Raw genomic sequence first — 22,125 nt, 5'->3', positions numbered from 1 at the left:
TTAACTAGTGTTTTAAATTAATATTTAAGACACTAGTTAAGACTGATAACAATAACTGATAATGACTGCATGCTATCCAGCCACCATTATGAATACACGAGAAGTAAAAAGTAAGCTTAAAAAGGTCTATTTACCCAATGACAATAATAGCAATAGCCAAATTCAACATTATTATTATAGTTAATAAAATTTTATAATTTATTTTAACTTGTATATGTTGCGACCTGCAATTTTTAACATCATCCATGATTACAATAAACAGTACTGTATACAAAACTATGAAAGTGTCAGAAAATTTTAAGTCTGTATATGTAATTTTAACTTTTCATGATTATAATCTCAAAAATGGTCAAAAACATTTGATTAACATTTTTCAGATCTTTTATATCACTTACAGAACATCAGTTATAGGTTTTAAATTAGTGTTCTACAAGAGATCTAAAAATAAAATCTAACAGATCTTAAAAATGTTTTTGGTTTCTTAAAACTAATAAACTGCAATTTTTAATTCCATAAACAACTTTCAAGTATGTAATCAACCAAGATAGCAAGTCACAGGTCTTTTACTTTTTAGTTTTTAAAATAGAATAGGATTGACTAGAATAATCCTATTTCCTATGGTTATACAGTATCTAAATTAACTAATTAATAGCTCTGGAACCAAAACTGACAGAGGTCCATGTAATCCTGACAATGTATCTGCACTGTAAATAGGAGTTGCAAGTTAAGTTCTACTCCAGGCTGATTTCCTTCTTCCAGAATATTCTAAATAAAAAATTAATTTTATTTCTAATTATTAAAATTTTTACACACAATACACAATCATTTATCATACAGTGAATGTTTAAATTAATGTTCTAATGTTTTCAGTCTTCTTAATCAACCAAATTAACTTTATCATGAAATGGCAGTTTATTTACGACTAACCACATTGCTTTGTATATAATTATTAATTAGCCTTAATTAATATAGCCTGATAAATAATCAGGTATATTTTTGGCAATCCCAAGAAGGCAATAAAAAACAGCAAAAGAACCAAAAATTTTTGGAGAAAGTTTGATTAATAATTCTATTAAGATAAAAGATCTTGACTTGCTACCTCAGCTGCGGAAATAGCTGACAAAAGAAAAAAATTAAGAGATCAAAATCTTGTAAAATTTTTGATAATTAAGAATATAGTTTTGTGAAAATGTAAATTAAAGCTTCAATAGTTGCTAGGTAACAAATAAGTTTGTGCACATAATTTAGGAGATTGGAATGTTTTGGTTTGATAATGATGAAACAGCTCAAAAACATTTACTGATTTGGTGAATTTGCTTATACTTGTTACTCAATTAATAAAGTTTGTTACATATTCCATACTCTTATAATAGAATTTATTTTTTATAAAAAATTATTATTAATAAGCATATGAACTTAAAGAACATGTGTTTGAAATATGAAATCATCACTCATACAACTTATACCTCATTATTTTCATATTCAATGATTATAATATAACGGTATAGGGAGAAGGTGGTATTAAGGAACCGTGCAGGTATTATGGAACCACTCGATTTCAAACTGATAACAAATAAAACGGCAAAACCGTATTTGGGACAAGACTATGTCTTGGAGACGAAATCACTTTGATGCTCAAGGCAGATCTTGTTCTCATTCTCCTATCTTCTTTGATATCATTGCTTTTGGGCACAATCGTTAAAACTTCACCTGCCTTGACCACGAGGTCATCCATGAGCCATTTTCGGTGAATGTTCTGTCGGTAAAAATTTACTAAGAAACTGATAATTTACTTAATTTGTATCGGCAGCACGATATTTACAATAGCGTCGATATATAATATAAATCCAAGATTGCATGGCTGTCAACTCAAAAGGTCAATTAACGTGAAATGAAAAAATGTCTCTCCTACCTTGTCCCTGATGTCCACGTTGACCTCGACCATGTGTTCTGTGTCTTTTGTTCTGTCATTAAAAATTTACTAAAAAACTGATAATTTACTTAATTTGTATTGGAACAGTGATATTTACAACAGCGTCGATATATAATATAAATCCAAGATTGGCACAGCTGTCGAATCGAAAGATAGTAAAAAGATGTCTCTCCTCATTAGAGTTTAGGAGCAAAGTGAGGTCAAAGGGCGAAGATCATGCGCAGGCACCCTCAGTCCTAAGGTCAGAGTTCGCTTCTTAGAATGACTGCGGGTGGTACTCTCCCCTACCTGACTTCGGTGGGGTGAGGTGGCTGTTTTGCCTGTTTATAGAAGAGGGTCACCATGTTGGATTTTATTTTGACTCGATTCTCAGTCCCCTGACTACCTATGAATCTGGATTATTTTATGCACAAATGATTTGGGCACCTAATACTCTGTGCCAAATATCAACTCTCTACATGTACTCCTTCATACCTCTATGCTGATAAGAACATGAGGCAGTACAATTTTATAAACAAGACATAGTCATGTCAATAAAGGTGAATTGTAGCAGATTGTGGCTGAACTGCACTAGGCAGACATCCATAGCAAGGGGAAAACCCATTTCACTTCAGTTAAACAGTTGTCCGCATTTAATCAGCAAATTTGTTTTTTTCAAAATTCGCAAGTTTTGAATGCTAAGTGAATTTAATTATTTTTTAAATATAAATCGTGTAGTTGTAGGTTCACTGATGCATGTATTCCATTCCAGAGACTTAAAGGTACATATTAATCTGTGTGATGTTCACATTTTTTAAATTTTCAAGATGGCGATGCATGAAATATGGACTCCATTGGTGCTTTTACAGTAATATGGAAGTCAACTCCTCCAAACTCTCTCTTTGCAAGCAGACATTCGTCCAGAGCAATTTGTGAAAAAGACACTAGGTAGAAAGTCAATTCTTCCTGAGAATATCGAAAAAGAGCTGCTGAAATATATATTGTTGATGGAGGTCATATTTTTCTATTATAAAAGCATTTTTGCGATAAAATACATTGGAGTAAATNTTATTATTATTATTGACGTATTTTAATATGATAGACAAGTATACTAAGGACTATTAAGTATAAAAAGATGTTTTGAATGTAATTAGAATAAATTATTATTTCTGGTTCTTTTTCTTTTAAAACTCATTTTTAATTATATCTTTCTAGCACTTTGTATTACTACATATAACTCATTAAAATATGACATTTCAATATACGACTGTCATTAAATTTCTAAGTTTAGAAACAGGATAATATAATTAAAATTAATAAATTTTCAAGAGTTTTAGGAGTTTTTCAAAAATTTTCGAAAAATCTAGTAAATATTACTTTTATAATTGAAAAACTTTAATCAATATAATTTATAATGATATAATTTATGACCAAAATACTTTAAACTTTGTGTATAAATAAATGCTGTATTAATACATCCACGAAAGTATTCTTAGGAACTTAAAACCAAATTATAGTTATATAACTTTATTAAAAATCTCATCAGTTTATTAACTATTTCGCAAATATTAGTGAAAAATATTATAATCATTTTTATGAAATTCTCACGCATAATATTTTATTATTATTTTCACGCATCCTTTTTAATGCTATTAAAAATATTCTTAGTGTTAGAAAAACGATGAAACTTAATTTCATCGTTTTTATCATTTATGTTTCTACAGAATTACTTTTTTTTCTGTATAATCTTTTATTTTTTATACTAAAGTTAACATTCGAAGTTATGCTTTCCTTTTAATCTTTCAATTGCTTTTATAAAAACTAAAATTATGACTTATAAAATTTATTTATTATTTTCTATTAAAAGATATTAAACTACATATATTATTATTATATTTTTATTGATATAAATTTAATTTAAATAATAAGCAAAGGGCAATCTAATAAATGCTTTTGTGTGTGTCGAGACGTTTTTGAACTACTCTTTGTTTCCTACAAAAATTAATAAAATAATAACAAGCGATTATTTATTGTGGCATCGTCACAACGCCGGGCTGCAACATTAAATCATCTTTTAATTTAAAAAGTCGCGTGACTTTTGGTCCAGACCGAAGTTCGTATATAGTTAATCGGAGATTTCTGCTCCTAAGCTTTCTATATAGGGCCTATAGTCTCGATTTTCATTTATCTAACTCTAGGAACTAACGAAGAACAGAGGAACAGTAGGAATGCATTATCTGCTATTTGAAAATTGTAGTCTATTAATATTTATTACAAATTAATTATAATAAATTAAACCATCATTAATTATGATCTAATAGACAATTAAACAATTGTATTTTAATCTTAAATTTGAAAAAAAAATCGGGAAAAATTAGCAATTTAGCAAACATTAACTTATAAATAATATTATTTTGATGGTGTAAACTTGAAAAATTTTCATAAAATTAAAAGCTTGCATTGGATTATTCCATTTTTCGAATACTGTATACACTGTCGTTATTAGGAACATTTAGTTTAATAGTTACCAGTACTTTTCGCACAAAAAATGTGGGTGTAGTTATGATACCTTGTTTACAATTCACTATAATGAAAATAGGGTTCCATAATACCACCTTCTCCTCTACTAATATAAAGTACTGCAAGACATCCATATTGCATTTAGAAAGAAAGATCCTATTTTAATGGAAAAATACACACTTTTATCAAATACATTACATATTTACATATTGTATATATCACAGATGCAAAATTCTACATTTTCAAATGGAAATTATTCCACATTATTTTTAAAAATTTCTTTGAAATTATTCTACATTTTTTTCAAAATATATTTGCTTTTTATTTTAAATATATTAATTTATAAAAATAATTATAATAATATCATAATTATCATCATCATCATCAATTATAAAATTAATCATACCTTGTTGTAAACGAGTGTAATGACCTGCAAGAGTACCATGTGGACAAAATGCTAATGGTAACATGGTAACTCCTTGATCAGAACTGACTGCAGATACTGGAGGAAATGATGATCTATTAGATTGACAAAATCTTTCCATGTCATTAAGAATAGAATTGTATAAGCATTATGTATTCTAAGTTATTTTAATGAATTTCAGAATATGGTAAATATATCAAAATGATCTTTAATTATCATCAGGATTGAGAAGCAAGTTTTAACCTGGAAAAAAAACAAAAAAATTATAGTTAATTTAACAAATTAGAAAATTATATCTGATTTCAAAGTTTATAATAGTTAATAATAAACAAAACAATTTTAATTATTTATCAATATTTTTGCATATTATATTACAGTAGAGTGTCGTTTATCCGAAAGCTGGTATCCGAAACGTCCATTATCCGAAAGCATTCCAGTCGGCAAATTTAAATTTTCGCTAGTGCTGTGGCGCTGCAATTTTCGGCTATTTCTCGGGCTACTCAAATACTTTACGTTTCTGATACTAAATTAACATCTGAAGTATAATTTTTTATTGTTTTTATATTTTTCAATAAATTTATTTTGTTTGTACAAAATAAAAAAATAATTTTTAACGATACAATAGTCTTCGTTAGGCTTAACATCGACGAAAATTCAACGCGAAGCGACATGCAACAGAGAGAAATTTCAATATGAGATAAATTAATATATTTTTTCGTACATGATTCGTTATCCGAAAAATAAGTTATCCGAACCACCCCAGTCCCCAATTGATTCGGATAAACGACGCTCTACTGTATATATAATAAAATTGTGTTAACTTAAATTTCAAATTAAGAATATACAAGGATAGAATGAAAAACTTTGTTCCCCTTTTTAATTGGATTGGCATAAATTAATGTAACAAAAATGAAATTTGTACCAGACTACACAATTATTTTTCAACAATCTCCTCTAATCTCAATATACTTCTGCCAGCATGCCACAAGGTTGTGGAGTCCATCATAAATAGTTCAAGTTTTTTATCAAATTCAAGGGACTGGTTGACAAAGTTTTCAGAAAAAGAGACCATAGTCAATTCTGAATGCCTTATTGAAACTTTAACAACCTTTAATAACTTCACTATGAATACTCCCATTTTATTCTTTTCTGATATCACCTTTATCCAAATATCACTAACAGAAGCCTAATCTTTAATTTGCCATTTTAAAACTGATGTTACATTTCTGTGTGCCATTGCTTGTCTACAACCGTGTTTCTCGATCTTTTTGAAGTCGGGGAACACTAAACTTTGAGATTTTCTTCCGCAGAACACTTAAAATACATCAGCTTTAAAGCAGAGGTGACAAAGCTTTTTGAAATCAAGAGTACACTCAGTCTAGTATATGACGTCATTGGCATTTGTTGATTACATTCCCATACAAATATTATTTTACATTGTATTGATTTTTCTTTTCAAACAATTTTTAATTAATTGTATATTTGATTTATTCATGGAACACTTGAAGTGGCTCCACGGAGCACCCATGTTCCGTGGACCGCAGATTGAGAACCACGGAGTCTACAGGTTTGAATCCCTCAACAAATTTTTGCTTGTTCAATTCTTTACACTCTAATTATACCAGATATACCTACTTTTAAATACATAATTGACATATTATTTGTATTTTTTTTTTTTTTTTTAACTCTTTCCACCCTGTGGGCACTAAGAGGGCCTCTTTTAACAAGTTCATTATGGCCAGGCCCACAATGGAGCAGCTGGATGGTGAGGGACGGGGCAAACATATCCAGTCGGATCACCCCTGAAAAATTCCTGGGGATTTTTCGATCTCAAGTCCTCCAGAGCAGTAGGCTGCAACCTTGACCATTTGGCCATCCCGTCGTCTGTTATCTGTGTTTAAAAGTCCACATGAAATTACAGTAATTATTGAATAACTTCATTTTCCATAAGCAGTGAATGCTATATCATCTGTAAATCTAAATTATTGATGTTTTTATCTAATTTTATTCCAATTTCTAATTCATCTAAGTTTAGACTATTACCCTGTAATTTATTTTAAATGGAACTGATTGGATAAAATGATTTGCATAAACCTATTGTAATAAAAATTACATTATTTTAACAAAATATTAAAAGATGCCTACTGGATGACAAATCTGAATCACTGATATTTGAAAACTATTTCAATCTATTTAGACAACTTATTCTAAAATTATTTGTAAATGTCAGATCACCAATAATTAACAAGGCTTTTTTTCAACAAAAACTTCACAATAGGAAGATCTCTAATCAGTATTTTGTAATTTTTACAATTTAGTTATACATTTTATGCAAAAGATTTTCAAAGACTTTATCATCATCATCATAATTCCTAAATATAAAATTCATATTCAGTGAGTGCCATGAGCTATTTGCAAGGGATAAAATAATGTCCAAAGAAGTATGAATGGCTATGCACGAAGTGTTGTGATGCTTGTGTTCATGTATGGAGTGAAGCTTTAATAATGCAAATAGACAAGAGTCACATTACTGCATGTGAGATGAGGTATTTGAGAAGTGTGTATGGCATAACACGTAGAGGCCAAATGAGAAATGAACAAGTGCTGGAGAAATGTGGGGTGAAAAGAATGTGGTTCAAAAGGTGAGTAAATCAGCTCTGTAATAATTTGGCCATATTGAGAAAATGAAAGAACTGTTGAGAGTATACATGGGAAAGGTGTATTAAAATACTAAAACATTACTGTCTATTGACATTAAAACACTTTTTACTAACACAAGCACTTTAACAAGGTGGATGGGAAGCATGGTAGGAGAAGGCTGATAAAGTCTTGGTTGGAACAAGTAGATGAGTATCTGAAAGAACCTGAGGTGTTGAGTCAGAAAGAGAATGTGAAGAAGTGCACTAGAAGAGGCATGTGTGTGTCTGAAGCAAAAGATGTGTGAACAGAAAGATATGGAGAAAGTTGCTGATGAATGATTTGTAGGATTGTAGTCCCCTTTTGCATGCTGCTCATCCTTTATGGATTATAAGGATGAGAATATAAATATATATATATATACATGTTCTATAAAATTATAGTTAACAAGATAAATATAGAGCAAATTTCTTACATTAAATATTCAAAAAAAGAGTTTTTTCTTGTTTTTGTTGCAAAACACAGTTTTTTAACAACCAATAAAAAAATTCATTTAGATATTTATCTTGTTAGAGCTGCTAGGGATTGCAGCAAAGTACTTTATTGTTTTAATTGACAGAATTCTGATATCAGTCAGTTCTAAATAAAAACATAGTTTATAAGCATGTATATAATGTTATGGAGAGCTTACGCTTATAAGGTTAGGAAAATAAAGACAGTAGCACATTATCAGTAAAATACCATTTTATGGTATCTGTCATGAGATATATTAAGAAACAAAAAGTCATTAATCTACATAAAGTTTAGTAAATGTTATAGATAGATACATAAACAGCTTCTATAAAACATGCTTCTTATTTGGAAGATGCCATTACTAAGAAACACATAACTAATACTCTCAACTATAGATTGTACAGCTATATCATGGCATTCTCAACAGCAACAAAACACATCATTATCATGACAATATTTAGTAAATTAAATATATAATACAGTATATTTTCAGAACTGTTGAAGTTAACATAGTCAATGCATACATGATAATGAGATTGATTTTATCATCAGAATTTGTACATATTTAAGAGATGAGAGAGAGAGAGACTGATTTAGACTTCAAAAATGCAGAAAAAAAGAAGAGAATGTATCTGTATTTCTTTATTACTTTCTTCTCATAAGCATTTACACATGTAAATTATGAGAGGAACATACACATTTGAGGAACTTGAAATATATCAACTTCAAATATTCCATTATGTTTCATTCTATTTTCAAACAATTTCAGTCTGATGACGACCATTTAATACCAAAGAAAATATCTGCTACTATAACTTTTTACATTTTTTTGCTGGATTTTTGGCATTGTGTGTTGGTTTTCTTACATATATCCAGTTTCTGCTAGTCGTAATATATACATCATCAAAACTAGCCCGATAGATTTTCGGCAGTCTGTTGGTATATTCTGCTAGTCATTGTACTCACAGAATATAATATGAAAGTTATTATACTCAAAAGTGCATACATTGAAGACATTTATCTGTAGAATGTTTTCATATCAGAACATATATAATTTATTTAATTTGAGATGAATAGAGAATAAAGAATATTACATATTGACAAAAGAAATTAGGAAAAGTGGTTCTGAAATATATTTTCAATTATTTTGGATAATTTTTTTTAAATTAACATTTGCAAATCACACCTAAATTCAAACTTTCCAGCAGGTTTCCATAAATGTAGAGATTCATATTAAATTAACATTTAGTAAGAATCTACATTTATGTAAATTTTATTGAAAGCACAAACATAATGTTTGACAGTTCCAATAAACATTTCTATTTTGTTCTCTAGGATAAAAGTGTGATGAATTGTAATATATGATCTATTCAAAAGTAAAACCTTCAACTGTTATTTTGAACCAAGTAGAATAAGGTATATTATTAATGTGCAAAATGTTGCACAATAAGCCATTATAGCATTATTTTCTCTTCTTTCTGTTTTTACAAAATATGAATTTGACCAAAGAGGATTATATAAACTAGACTTTATTATAAATCTTAACCTCATTTCAAAATTTAATCTTTTCTGTTATGTCAATATTAAGATTGAACTAAAAATAAATATCAAATGAAAATAAACAAAACATAACAAACATATAAACTGAGAAAATGAATTGGGTTTTCTCCAATTTCTCTTAGTTCTGTCATCCAACCAAAGGTTTGACAATGTGTTGCTAATCTACAAATGACCATATTTTATATATTTTTTTTTTTTTTGATTCTGATGAAACCGTGTTGTTGATGAAACTTAATAAATATTTTATATTTATTAAGTTTTATTTCAAGAAACACCTCTAAAGTTAATTAGGCTAAATATTAGGTATTTATAATTTAAATAATCAAACAATATTTTTATATAAAAGTACAGTTTGATTTCTTAACTCAAATGATTTCCCAAAGATTACTCTTATCTCCAACTAATTAAGTAAAAATTTAACAAGTATGCAAATAAATATAAAAATTTACAATTGAAAAGCACATATTTCTGCTTGAGTCTTCATGACTAATAAAGACTCAAACAAAAATAAATGTTTCCTCTCATATATACTAGAGGTGGTAGACATTAGGTGCCATCTTTTAAGAGCTTGCACATAATGTCTACCTCTAGTAATAAAATTACTTAAAATTTAATCATTAATAATAGTCTAAAAAATAGTCTAATCCTGATGCATTAAAGCAATCATTTGGCATTAATTAATAATGTTGGGTTTTGAGATGTTTATAACAGTACAATTAATTCTTTAAATGAATACAGTAATACCTCGACTTACGCGAACCCGGAGTTACGCAATTTTCAAATCTCATTGATTCGTCTTTTGTTTGAGCGCCACGCAACTCTTGATTACTCACTCCCCCCACAGTATTGTTCAGCTTACATGTTCAGACGTGTCGCTCGAAACTGACACATAGCTACAATTTATTTTGTGTTATTTATTTCTGTGTTTGTTATATCTACAGAGACTTGAGAGACTCTGTGTGATGATTTCTTGCAACCGTGAACGAATCAAAAGACGAGATAAGATTAACAAGAACATTTATTAGCTTACATACATCCGACTTGGATTTTACACAAATTGCGAAATTATACCCCAACTTACGCAGTTATCGCTCAGTCCCACCTATCGCATAAGTTCGGGGTATTACTGTATCCTTAAATACAGATAACCAGAATAATAGTTTTGGCCCAATAACTGTAGTTTGTTGACTATCACTTATGATTTTGTGATGGCCAATTAAAATACTAGCAGAATTAAAATTTTCTAGTAGTATTCAACCACCAGATCACTGAATTTTTTGAACTTTTAACACATATTGTATTTTATATTGCTATATTATAAAACAATCTATAATAATAGTTAAATAAATTGAATTCTATAAAATAATCTAACTGCATGATGATAATTTACATTAAAATATACTGAAAATTCATAAAATATTTTCCAAAACATAATAAAAATTTTCAAATTTCAAGGCATGTATTAAATAAGTCAATATATTCCTTGAAAATATTTATTCTAAAAATGAATTCTTATTCACGAAAATGCATAATCAAATAAATCAATATACTTCTAGAAATAAATTTGCTTTTATTATGTTTAATTTAAAAAATAATAATAAAATAATAAATAAACAATTTTAATGTCTTACTTATTTCTTTATAATTTCTCAGATTTTAATCTCATTCTACCAAGGCATATATTTTTATGTCTTATAATAATAATATTTCTTCTATAATTTTAATAAATAACGGAATCATTAAAATAAGTTTATAAATTGAAGTTAAACCTCATTCACACTAAAATTAGCATAATTTTCACCTGAAGATTTTGTATATTTTGTGTTTTTACATCTGAAGATCTTCACCTGATACAATATTACTAATATTTCTAATTTGACACACACAATTTCTTCCAACTTCAACTGGTTACAAAAATGAAAACATCTGAAAACATTCCTTCTGTTTTAATAATATATTTAATGTGCGTGAATATCAAAACATAAAACCTTACATTTTAATAAGAATTGATAATTTAATTACAATTAATGAAATAACTTTGTATGAAAAATATAGACTACTAATTTTTAATAAAAATTTTTATCTAAACTTGAAATTACTTCTTTAGTAATTATAGATAAATTCTATATGCAGGGTTCCTACTTGAATTTTTGTTTTAATTCCCATGACTTTCCCTGACCCTCATGTCCCTTACAGTATGGCACATTAACAAAATAAAACAGCTTTTGACTTACTATGCACATATTTTTGCTTCTCTAACATTTTAATTAGTTATTTTTTCTAATTAACAGTTATATATATTTTTATAACTGCAGAATTATTAAAATTAAAATAAAATGTATTATTAAAATTCTGTTATTAATAATAATAATAACAATAACATTTTATTTGTTTTAAGGCAAACCTTGTTACAGAGGGTTATTTTTATAACAATATTTAAGTTTACATATAGTATTTAACCATTATTCACATGTACATTTCTTTAAATACAATAGTATTACAAGTTTTACATAATATGAAAATAATTATTTACAATTAAATTCTGTTATTAGTGAGGTTGAGACCGAAGTTTTAAATGTGAAAACGTGTACGTTGAATGCTCTGCGCCGCTTTCCTGTAAGCCTAGAAGTTTGACAATGGTGTTTGGAATGTCACACATAATTCCATTGACTATCCAAACACCATTGTCAAACTTCTAGGCTTACAGGAAAGCGGTGCAGAGCATTCAACGTACACGTTTTCACATTTAAAACTTCGGTCTCAACCTCACTAATAACAGAATTTAATTGTAAATAATTATTTTCATATTATGTAAAACTTGTAATACTATTGTATTTAAAGAAATGTACATGTGAATAATGGTTAAATACTATATGTAAACTTAAATATTGTTATAAAAATAACCCTCTGTAACAAGGTTTGCCTTAAAACAAATAAAATGTTATTGTTATTATTATTATTAATAACAGAATTTTAATAATACATTTTATTTTAATTTTAATAATTCTGCAGTTATAAAAATATATATAACTGTTAATTAGAAAAAATAACTAATTAAAATGTTAGAGAAGCAAAAATATGTGCATAGTAAGTCAAAAGCTGTTTTATTTTGTTAATGTGCCATACTGTAAGGGACATGAGGGTCAGGGAAAGTCATGGGAATTAAAACAAAAATTCAAGTAGGAACCCTGCATATAGAATTTATCTATAATTACTAAAGAAGTAATTTCAAGTTTAGATAAAAATTTTTATTAAAAATTAGTAGTCTATATTTTTCATACAAAGTTATTTCATTAATTGTAATTAAATTATCAATTCTTATTAAAATGTAAGGTTTTATGTTTTGATATTCACGCACATTAAATATATTATTAAAACAGAAGGAATGTTTTCAGATGTTTTCATTTTTGTAACCAGTTGAAGTTGGAAGAAATTGTGTGTGTCAAATTAGAAATATTAGTAATATTGTATCAGGTGAAGATCTTCAGATGTAAAAACACAAAATACACAAAATCTTCAGGTGAAAATTATGCTAATTTTAGTGTGAATGAGGTTTAACTTCAATTTATAAACTTATTTTAATGATTCCGTTATTTATTAAAATTATAGAAGAAATATTATTATTATAAGACATAAAAATATATGCCTTGGTAGAATGAGATTAAAATCTGAGAAATTATAAAGAAATAAGTAAGACATTAAAATTGTTTATTTATTATTTTATTATTATTTTTTAAATTAAACATAATAAAAGCAAATTTATTTCTAGAAGTATATTGATTTATTTGATTATGCATTTTCGTGAATAAGAATTCATTTTTAGAATAAATATTTTCAAGGAATATATTGACTTATTTAATACATGCCTTGAAATTTGAAAATTTTTATTATGTTTTGGAAAATATTTTATGAATTTTCAGTATATTTTAATGTAAATTATCATCATGCAGTTAGATTATTTTATAGAATTCAATTTATTTAACTATTATTATAGATTGTTTTATAATATAGCAATATAAAATACAATATGTGTTAAAAGTTCAAAAAATTCAGTGATCTGGTGGTTGAATACTACTAGAAAATTTTAATTCTGCTAGTATTTTAATTGGCCATCACAAAATCATAAGTGATAGTCAACAAACTACAGTTATTGGGCCAAAACTATTATTCTGGTTATCTGTATTTAAGGATACAGTAATACCCCGAACTTATGCGATAGGTGGGACTGAGCGATAACTGCGTAAGTTGGGGTATAATTTCACAATTTGTGTAAAATCCAAGTCGGATGTATGTAAGCTAATAAATGTTCTTGTTAATCTTATCTCGTCTTTTGATTCGTTCACGGTTGCAAGAAATCATCACACAGAGTCTCTCAAGTCTCTGTAGATATAACAAACACAGAAATAAATAACACAAAATAAATTGTAGCTATGTGTCAGTTTCGAGCGACACGTCTGAACATGTAAGCTGAACAATACTGTGGGGGGAGTGAGTAATCAAGAGTTGCGTGGCGCTCAAACAAAAGACGAATCAATGAGATTTGAAAATTACATAACTCCGGGTTCGCGTAAGTCGAGGTATTACTGTATTCATTTAAAGAATTAATTGTACTGTTATAAACATCTCAAAACCCAACATTATTAATTAATGCCAAATGATTGCTTTAATGCATCAGGATTAGACTATTTTTTAGACTATTATTAATGATTAAATTTTAAGTAATTTTATTACTAGAGGTAGACATTATGTGCAAGCTCTTAAAAGATGGCACCTAATGTCTACCACCTTTAGTATATATGAGAGGAAACATTTATTTTTGAGTCTTTATTAGTCATGAAGACTCAAGCAGAAATATGTGCTTTCCAATTGTAAATTTTTATATTTATTTGCATACTTGTTAAATTTTTACTTAATTAGTTGGAGATAAGAGTAATCTTTGGGAAATCATTTGAGTTAAGAAATCAAACTGTACTTTTATATAAAAATATTGTTTGATTATTTAAATTATAAATACCTAATATTTAGCCTAATTAACTTTAGAGGTGTTTCTTGAAATAAAACTTAATAAATATAAAATATTTATTAAGTTTCATCAACAACACGGTTTCATCAGAATCAAAAAAAAAAAAAAGTTAAAACTTGATAAGTATGACAGAGGCGCCACAGATGAGCGATTATGTAAATACTTGAATAAACTTTCGGTTCAACCCAATATATACACATAAACGATATATAAATATAGATAATATATTACATTTGTAGGCATTTTTATGCATGAAATACAGCTAAAAACTATTTTAAAATATATATAAAAGACTGTTTTGGGGGTCAGAAACAGATTAATGTATTTTTTATTGTTTCTTATGGGAAAATTTATTTCAGTTTTAGAACAAATTGGTTTTCAAGGAACTTTNCAAAGCACTAAGCGAAACAGCATTAAACGAGGTCATTTTAACAGAGTAAATAGGGATAGGGGAACATGCAACCAAAAATAAACAAATTTTACTTTAATTTTAAGTTATTTTTATATTAATTTGTATAATAATATATGTTAAATAACAGATAAAGATATGCACACAGAAATGTAAAGTTCATTTTTTGTGATGAAGGTCCTGACTTTTCTGAAATTCTTGTTCTTTTATAATAAAGTTGTGAAGTTTAATTTGTCACTTTTTTCTTTCCTTAAGAAAATGTTGGTAGTGGAAGATTGCATCCAAAATGCCTTGTTTTGCTTTTGCACTCCTTTCAAAATTTGGATCGTTTGCTACAATTTGATCAACAATTTTGGTTATCTTACCAAACTTTTACTAAGGAAATCCATAGAGAAATATTTTGGGTTCTTCATTTTCTGAATCTCTATTTTCCAGTTCCACATGAATTCCATGTTCTGCCAGTTCTTGAAGGTCATCGTTGGTAAGGCTTTCACCAGAAATTTGCTGTAACTCCTCCATATCCTGCTTATCTATATCTCCAAGTCCTGCTATATCGAGTAGGTTGAGTTTGGTCAACCTAACGATAGAGGGGCTCTTCTCATTGAGAATTCTTGGATACCTTCAGCCATAACTTCCTCCACCCTTCGTTCATGCATTTATCAGTTAATTCTTGCCAAGCAAAGTTGATATTTCCTATGCCATCCATGATGTATTTTTTCCAAAGTTGCACCAAACAAACATAGATTTAAAGAAAGTAAACCTTTTTGCCACCTTTTGCTGATTGGTTTGTGTTAGAAAATAATCATATTATATCAATGAAATGCCACAATAATTTAAATCAGCATAAATTTTGAGCTTTTTTTAGGCTTCGAGCAGACCACGTTATATCAAATCAGCATTAAGCGGGGTCTTATTGTACCTTAAAAATAGCATACAAATTTAAATACAACTTATATAACACATTTTTGTTTAAAATTCATTTTCAAAAATCCACCACCATAAAACTAGTAAAACACAAAACAAAATCAGATATTAATTCCACAAACTTATATTTTTAGTTGTTTCTTAAAATAAGATTTTATCATAATCTTAATGTTAACTCTACATTAATATATATTTTTTTTCCTTATTCATATTTCTTTTATTAACAATGCATAAATAAATAAATAAAAAACTGCTTTATTTCAGCTTTCTCACAGTAAATAACAGTAGAACTTCACAAAACAGTTTTTTATTAATTGAAGAAACTGAAATTATATTCACTTATAATGCATAAATAATGGTATAAGAGTGATCAGAACATGAAAAACAGTATGAAAACATTGTTACTGCTGAAATTATTGCCTTTTAAGAAATGTTTTTAAATTAACTTTTACAATTTATCGTTATTTTTTATCTTACTATTCTTCAATAACATTTGACTCTTTACACTAAACAATAATATGCTTCACATAAATAATTTGTTCTAAGTCAATTTATATAATGTTAAACAAACTACGCAGAATACTGTCACAAAGGAATTAAAAAATACATTCCACGATTATCACACATATTAATCAAATTATATAAACCATTACATAACATAATTATTAAGCACATATGATTAAAATTTAATCAGAAGTTATATAACCTATTTGAAAAGATTATTATATTTATGTAATTATTACACAATCCATTTAAAACAATAGTTATAGTCACAGATTTAAAATTTATATTAAAAAAATATTTTAAATGTATTTAAATTAATAGCTTTTACTGTCTACTCTTACCCATTTACATTACTAAATTATTCAATTACCTGGTAATAAAAGTTGCATTTAGCATATTTGAGTAAGAAATATAAATCACTCTTAATAAGAACTGCAGAAGGATAATTGGAAATTTATATATTATGCTTTATATCATTTCACATATGAAGTAATAAAACTATAGTAAAGCATTGACTATTCTTATCAATGATTATAGTTGTAAAAGAAAATTAATAAAGAAAAGTATAGGTTCTACCATTGAAAAACCTTTAGTATATCTTCTAAAACATATTTATATCTATCAATTATTAAAGCGAAAGAGGATCTGAAAGTTTAGATAATTTAAATTGAGGTCAATCTTGTAAATAAGTTTTAATGCAGTTCTTACTTTGACAGATGCAGTTACCGTCTAGAAAATAACATGAAATAACCATGCATTAAATTCTTTAGAATTAAAAAAATTGCCATTTCAGTTTCATTCTTCCATTTTTTATTGTTTTTTGATCGAAAATGTTTTTTTACAGACGAAAAGGAAAACTCAATTCCAATCAGCTCTTGCAGACCATATCACCACCTATCGGACATTTTACAGCGCTTTCTAGAAAAGAGAAATGAAAAATTTAATTAAATTGTAATGTAATGTATATTAATTAATTATAGTAACAAATAATTATTATAATTTAAAATAAATGGTAAAATGTAATTAAATAAAAAATTTTAAATTTATACTAAACATTTTTTTTTTTTACTTTTTCCGCTCTGAGAGCACTAATAGCTCCATTCAAGTCTATTCGACAAGGCACATGATGTAACGGCCGGGTGGCAATGGACGGATCCGACATATTCGGGATCCAGCCTTTGTCTCTTTGCCACCCAGATTGTCATATCCGTCCCTTGCCCATCAAAAATTTTTTAGGTTGTTCATCCGGTTTCGATCTTAGGACCGAGAGCCATAGGCTACCCCTTAACCATTTCGACCATCCGGTCGGTTCATAATACGCAGGACCGATTCTGATAGGTACAGTATATAATACGTGCATGCACGCAAACGATTAAATTCCTAAGGCGGCCGAGACAGCACTTTAAAAATAAAATTTAAATATAATTTAATATAGTGGCCGGCGATGAAATAGATTGATGCATTATGGCTGATGGTGTAGCTGTGCAGATTATAGATATAAATAACACCGAAACGTGCATGCTAGGTGTTTTGCATTAGAAAATTTGAAAGTACAAGCAACAAGTCAACCGTTGAACCAGAGAAAAATTCATCAGTGGGAATCCCATAACCACTACGAATCTTTCTTGTTTTAAATCACCTAAAACATAATACTGAACCTAAATCATTATAACGTCCATACATACAGAAAACCCTCTGAATGCATTTCTCGACATCTTAAGGTCTCCTGAGTCCAAACTTGGATGGTCAGTTTTTAACCGTTCGCCATACTTTCCCTCTGTTATATACTGTGAGAAATGAAAAAGGTTTTTGTTAGCCCACTACGGTAAACATCCAACAAATTAAACACGCAGTAGATGATATAAAATAAATTTGTTTTAAGCATGATTTAACTATGTATAGGTTCAATAAAGGATGTCAGCTTCTCCAGCCGACTTTAAACCCGATGTCGTTGCAACAATAACAAAAATTAAATGGCACGTCACACTGAATCGTAATTACAATTGGCAAGCGCCAAATCCGACATAGGGCGCTGTTTTTGAGCTAAGATAATTACAGGTAAGGAACCGACCATGTGTTTGTTCAGTGCCTGAGCCGATTCAGTTTCTATCGGTGACGACTACTGCGAGGATCAAATGGAGAACAAATCATTGAAATTATGTCAAATTCTAGACTACCAGTATATCGGCGACAGGAAACGTTGTCTTGTAGAAGGTGAAGTCGTTTTGGATATATGAGACGTACACACACACACACACACACACACACACACAAAACATACCAGTAATGTGTGCTACAAACTTTTGACTGGTCTATGTTATATAAGTGCTGAATGACTCAGCAGGGTAGCCTTCAGATTGACATTAATTTTAACTATTATGATAAATAAAACTATGTTTTTATATTGGAACATGGTGTATACTGCTTAAAATATTTAAATACTTTTCACCTGTTAACGTGTAACAAACATACTATCACATGTTTACAAAAACCAGATAGCCCCGCTTTTCACGTGCATTCTCCCTGTAATTGAGATGTATTAAAAAGCCAATATCTGAGATTGAAACACTAAACCAACAACATGAACTTCGGTGTTGTTGTTAGAGTTTAATCCACAAAATACGATGTGCCCAGCATCCAAAACGGCTTCACCTATAAGACAACGTTTCCTGTCGCCGATATACTGGTAGTCCAGAATTTGACATAATTTCAATGATTTGTTCTCCATTTGATCCTCGCAGTAGTCGTCACCGATAGAAACTGAATCGGCTCAGGTACTGAACAAACACGTGGTCGGTTCCTTACCTGTTTCGGCAGCCATCTTGGCTCAAAAACAGCGCCCTATGTCGGATTTGGCGCTTGCCAATACAGTGGAACCTCGCTTAACGAGCATAATTCGTTCCAGAATCTTACTCGTAATGCGAAACACTCGTTAAACGAAACAATTTTTCCCATATAAATTAATGTAAAGTACGATAATGCGTTCCATGCCGAAAAAAATACTCAAATATTTTATGTATAACTTTTATCAAAGAAAATTATACAATATACTGTACATTGTTAAGGAGCGTGAATCATCGTCATCTTTTCTTCTAGCGCGGAATGAACCAACATAAAATGCGAATGTGATTTGCAGAAAACAAAAAAAAAAATCGAAAAAATATCTCATAAACAGCCAAATGCTATGCCAAATTTTTTGGGCTATGTAAAGGCTATAATTAAATTAATCAATTTCTAATATTTAATTTAATTATAGCCTTTACATAGCCCAAAAATTTGGCATATCGTTTGGCGTGTTTATTATATAATGGGCTACGGTTGTTGATGTTTATACGTAATGTGTGAACACAATTTGGAAAAATGTGTGATCACAAGCAACACTAAGATGCTAGCGGAGCGAGTGCTAAATACAGACTGATGGAGTATGCGCACAAATCCGGGACTTCCCATCTCCTTGTCACTAGTTAAGCGAGTCATTTTTACAATTTGTTTTGCTCGTTATGCGAGGTTCCTCTGTAATTTAATAATATAAACAAGAATAATTATTACAATAATAATTTTCCTTAAACTAACCCTTAATAATAAGCTTACTCTAATAAAAGAAAATTGAAATTAGGAGGCAAGAAGTACACCGGAGTTCGATCGGGGATTCGCGTCTCACTCGGACGAACTGGCAGCGGGAGTTTTTCCGGGTTTTCCTCCTTGCCAATGACGCCCAGCTTCCCCTCCAAGTCTTCCCGGAAGGCACTCTTTCCCCCTTTCTCGCTTTGGCCGTCTCCTCCTATAAGGCCGGCTTTGGTCGCTTTGTGACCTCGCTCATGTCTTCCTCGAATTGGTCGTCTTCGATAAGGTCGCCTCTTCGGTCGCTGAGCGATCTTCCCCTCTGTTCTTCCAGAGTGAAAAGCGAAGGCTGCAGCACTCCTCTATCGAGATGAGATACGAGAAGTAGTGAAGATAGGATTTTTTTAACTTTTTCCGCCCTAAGGGCACTAAGAGGACCTCTTTTAGCAAGCTCGTGGATTCGAATTCGGCTAGGCCCACAATGGATCGTCCGGGTGGTGAGGGACGGAAGCCGACATATTTTTCGGGGGCCACGCCCCGAAAAATTTCTGGAGATTATTCAACCAAGTTCGGACTCGATCCCGGGTCCCCCAGAGCGGTAGGTTGCCACCTTGACCACTCGGCCATCCGGCCTGAATAACGGATAGGATAGGAAAGAATACCCGGGTCTTTCAGTTACCGTGAGAACCACGTTTCAGCTACTTAATCGCAAAATACTTGCTTCTATCTTCCTTTTTCTTGGTTCTTCAGAATTTTCTTGTATATTTTATTCTAAAAGTCAGTCGCACGTTCGGGCTCTTCAAGCGGAAACGCCGGCTCTAAGACAATAACTTCGCCACAGAAATTTCTAAGTTCTAGCCTCACCCGTATCTCGGGCACTGGACACTGTGACGACTCACTTCTTTCGTGATTTTCTGTCTTCGCGCACCAATCCAAAAGTGACTTTCCTTTGCTTCGTATTTCTCTCAGATAACTTCGCATACGATGTTGTTTAATTCCAGGAAGTGACCCTCACCTCCAAGAAAGAATAGTTAAGATTAGAAAGTCCTAGAAGGTGGAAAGAACAAAGAGAACTGAAAATTGTCAGAAGAACAAAAATCAAAAGCATCTAATATGGCAGATAGCTACAATATAACAGCCGGGAAAGTGATTGACAGCTGGATGGCCGAGCGGTGAAGATGGCAGCCTACCGTTCTGGGGGACTCAGGATTAAATCCGGAGTGGTCGAAAAATCTCCAAGAATTTTTCGGGGATGGTCCGACCGGATATGTCGGCTCCCGTCCCTCAATACCCGGCCGCTCTATTGTGTGCCTGGCCGAACCCATAATGGGTTTGTTTCAGAAGCAGGATCTTTGAAAGGAAGGAAAATGAACGAAACAGCAATTTGGCGTTCTTTTTATGCTACAACGCTATGAAAGAAAATTTAAAACCTGTGGTTATTTACAATGCTGAGCCTTTTCACAGAGAAAATTTCAAACTGAAAAATATTCCTGTGACATGGTACTGAAACGAAAACTATATCTGATATCTAAAGTATCTGAAAAGTGGTTACATAACGTTAACAGCGAAATGGAAAAACAAAGTAAAAAAACTATACCTTTAATACAGATGTTTCAAGTCACAAGAACGGATTATCATTTAGTAATATAAAATTGAAATTTTTTCCGCCTAATTTAACCAGTGAACTGCAGCTATTAGTTGAAAGTATAATTTAGAGTGACCATCCATCCCCGATTTCCAGAAACAATTCCCGTTTTTGACTCTCTGTCCCCGGAAAGGCTTCTTGTCCCCGTTTATCACCGTTTTTCGTTTCCTTGTGGTTACTGTAATTGTTAAATCCAGGATAAGAGACAATAAAACACACAGGAACGAGTCCAAGTAGCATTTATTTTGTTGATAGGTCGAGCAGACAACTGGTCTGACTAACGGAAAAGGGCGCCAAAATGTTACCCAATTATATTTTATCTTATTAACGTCCCCTGGCGGCGACATATACTTTTAGTCGATACAGCACAATAATATTGCCGCTATCATGGTTTTTCCGCCATAGGACGTGTCTATCGTCTTCAGCGTTGCTAGGTAATTTTTTATGAACTAATTAATTTTTTGGGCCCACCAGTGGCCAAGCAGTTCCGTTC

The 22,125-nt window shown here is 30.1% G+C and overlaps 1 protein-coding gene across 2 annotated transcripts in view; it reads right to left on the bottom strand.

Annotated features, from left to right (window-relative positions):
* LOC111636812 overlaps nucleotides 1-21,715 on the bottom strand; it is a 61,329-nt gene extending 39,614 nt beyond the window's left edge. Inside the window, exons 1-3 of one of the 2 annotated variants that reach the window (XM_023382151.1) lie at nucleotides 21,585-21,715; nucleotides 17,135-17,344; nucleotides 4,839-5,099 (exon numbers count right to left, since the gene is read on the bottom strand). In XM_023382151.1, coding sequence (XP_023237919.1) covers nucleotides 4,839-4,977 — 139 coding nt within the window. In that variant the 5' untranslated portion in view covers nucleotides 4,978-5,099; nucleotides 17,135-17,344; nucleotides 21,585-21,715. Of the gene's footprint in view, nucleotides 1-4,838; nucleotides 5,100-17,134; nucleotides 17,348-21,584 lie in introns of those variants that run through there. The other variant, XM_023382152.1, reaches the window with a different exon arrangement.
* Nucleotides 21,716-22,125: the final 410 nt, after the last annotated feature.

Source organism: Centruroides sculpturatus, unplaced genomic scaffold (assembly GCF_000671375.1).
Source record: "Centruroides sculpturatus isolate CEXI.00-Female unplaced genomic scaffold, Cexi_2.0 scaffold1092, whole genome shotgun sequence".
NCBI lineage: Eukaryota > Metazoa > Arthropoda > Arachnida > Scorpiones > Buthidae > Centruroides > Centruroides sculpturatus.
Note: the sequence above shows the minus strand (reverse complement) of the source record. Positions and strands in the feature narration are given on the sequence as shown.